The following is a 2,273-nucleotide window of genomic DNA, read 5'->3' as shown; positions in this document are numbered from 1 at the left end:
AAATATTACTAGAGAACATATATATATACAGTTGTGACTGAGCAGGAGTCCCTGGTGGTGCTGCTGGACTGGATGGGATGCCACACAGATGACCTTGGAGTCTTCTGACTGTGAGTGGGACATCATCTGGGGGGTGGGGGTTGCCTCTCTCCACTGTTTACCACATCGTCCATCAGGGTTTGCAGGGCTGATCCAATTGACGGCTGCCATGTTACTAAAAAAGTTTAAAAAGACGCAGAAAATAATGACTTTACTAAAACTGTTTTCATAACCCTGAAATAAGAACAGCTAAAATGTGATTCTACTTGCCATCTAAATGTAACGGTGGTCCGGTAGACCCTCCTCCAGAGCAGACACCTCGGCAGACAGCTGGTCCCGCCATGGAGCACCACTGACTGCCTCCAACACGTTCTCCCCCTCCTCATCCTCTGGGGCCGTGATGACACCGGCTCCCAGGCAGATGTTGTGCAGGACAGCACATGCTGTTATGAACTGTAGGAAAAGAAAGACAAAAATATTTACTTTACCTCAGATCCCGAGCCCTATTACAGAAGAAACTGATTCTATAAACTCAAAGGACTCAATACCAGCCGATGGTATATGTATTGATATTAATACAAATAGACAAAAGATTTGTGCTGGTATGGTTAAGTTTGGAAAACCTCAGGAATTCTGACTCTGTAAAACTGCTTGAGGTTTGAATTTTGCAGAGTTTTTACTTCTCCAATCAATGTGCAGATCTGCAACACAGCGTGATGGCTACCAGGTCTCCAAGTGGAGATGCTGTTCAGTTGTATGATAACCCCTACGAGGAAAAGAGCCGTCACCTCCAGCGAGCCGCTCCAGGAGCACAGCAGCAGATGCAGAAAACCGACGCTGGACCCGGCTGGATTGACAGCAGGGAGAGCCGGCTGCCTCAGGACGACGAGAGGCCAGCGGATGAGTATGACCAGCCGTGGGAGTGGAAGAAAGACAACATCTCTAAAGCTCTCGCAGGTAAACTGCAAAATCTACGGGCTGCAAATATATTTATTCAGTAGGATAAAATTTTTTTTGCTCTCTGTCTGTAGTTCAGTTTGAAGGAGCAGAGAGGGAACGCTCCCGGGCTCAGTCGGAACACACACGGTTTACCAAAGCTGGCTCTGCATCAACAGCCTGTGATGCAGCTACACTCCGTCTTGTCGGTGACACTCCTCCTCTGCTGGGGGAGAGGGTGGATCCATCCCTGCCCCTGGAGAAGCAGGTGTAAGTTGACATCTACAACTCTGTTAATTCACACTGACAATGTTTCCACCATTCATTCGTTTTAAGTGTATCTGGAATGTCCAGCAGTTTTTGATGTTGTTTAACATCTTAAACTTTTGCGATAGATGTACGTTTTTGCAAAGCAATGACATCTTTATGTGTATTTTTCCTTTTTTGTTGCCTGCAGGTGGTACCATGGAGCCCTGGGCCGCTCAGAGGCTGAGTCTCTGTTGACTCTGTGCAAAGAGAGTTCATACCTGGTGAGGAAAAGCCAGAGCAGCCAGAATGACTACTCCTTATCACTCAGGTAGAGACTTAACCCTATTATTTTTTTAATAGAGCTAATGAACCAAAATGGAATTTGATTTTAATAAAATGTCGCATGAGAAATGCAACTGGTGTTTGTCAGTTCCTGGAGACTTTGGGTTTAAGTGTTTTTTTTTGTTTTTTGTTTTTTTTTTTTGCTATGGACTTAATATTCTTCAGCAGTGGAGATGAGAAGAAGGTGCAGTTTTTTTTGCCTGTTTGATCAAATTTCTCCCACTTAGGTTTTTTAATCTAAATGAGGCCCAATAGCTAAAAACACTTGAAAAGTAGGATGCTATTATTAGTGTACTAATGTGGTACAGAATACAAAAAAGGCCATATATGGAGTCAGCACAAACTCGACAACCGACGAGCTCTAAATTGCAACATCTACTTTTTTTAATTAAGGCATCCTTGCCAGTCATTTATCTCCTACATTGAGTGTGAGATAAATACTTTTGAGGAAATAACATGAGGATTTGATTGATAACAGCAACAGCTTCATACACAGATAAAAAAAAACGTTCATAGCTGGTCTAATGAAAGGCAGCCTTGGGCTCCCTCACAACAATACAAACATCCCCCCACTTGTTGTCACTCCTGAGGCAAATATGTCATCCCTTTATACAAAATGTCTTTGGATATAGACGACTGTTGTGTTTTGTACAAAACAAGTATCCCTGCAACGCTTCCTTTGTGATTCTCTGAGAACATCCTTTTAT

The 2,273-nt window shown here is 43.4% G+C and overlaps 1 protein-coding gene across 3 annotated transcripts in view; it reads left to right on the top strand.

The window, feature by feature from the left end:
• LOC107100820 (SH2 domain-containing adapter protein F-like) overlaps nt 1-2,273 on the top strand; it is a 12,441-nt gene that overhangs the window by 7,176 nt on the left and 2,992 nt on the right. For all 3 annotated transcript variants that reach the window (XM_015399469.1, XM_015399470.1, XM_015399468.1), the window contains 3 exons: nt 739-996; nt 1,071-1,245; nt 1,433-1,552. In XM_015399469.1, coding sequence (XP_015254955.1) covers nt 739-996; nt 1,071-1,245; nt 1,433-1,552 — 553 coding nt within the window. The remainder of the gene's footprint in view (nt 1-738; nt 997-1,070; nt 1,246-1,432; nt 1,553-2,273) is intronic.

Source organism: Cyprinodon variegatus, unplaced genomic scaffold (genome assembly GCF_000732505.1).
Source record: "Cyprinodon variegatus isolate N-32 unplaced genomic scaffold, C_variegatus-1.0 Scaffold1016, whole genome shotgun sequence".
Classification (NCBI taxonomy): domain Eukaryota; kingdom Metazoa; phylum Chordata; class Actinopteri; order Cyprinodontiformes; family Cyprinodontidae; genus Cyprinodon; species Cyprinodon variegatus.
This window is presented reverse-complemented; position numbering and strand designations above follow the sequence as displayed.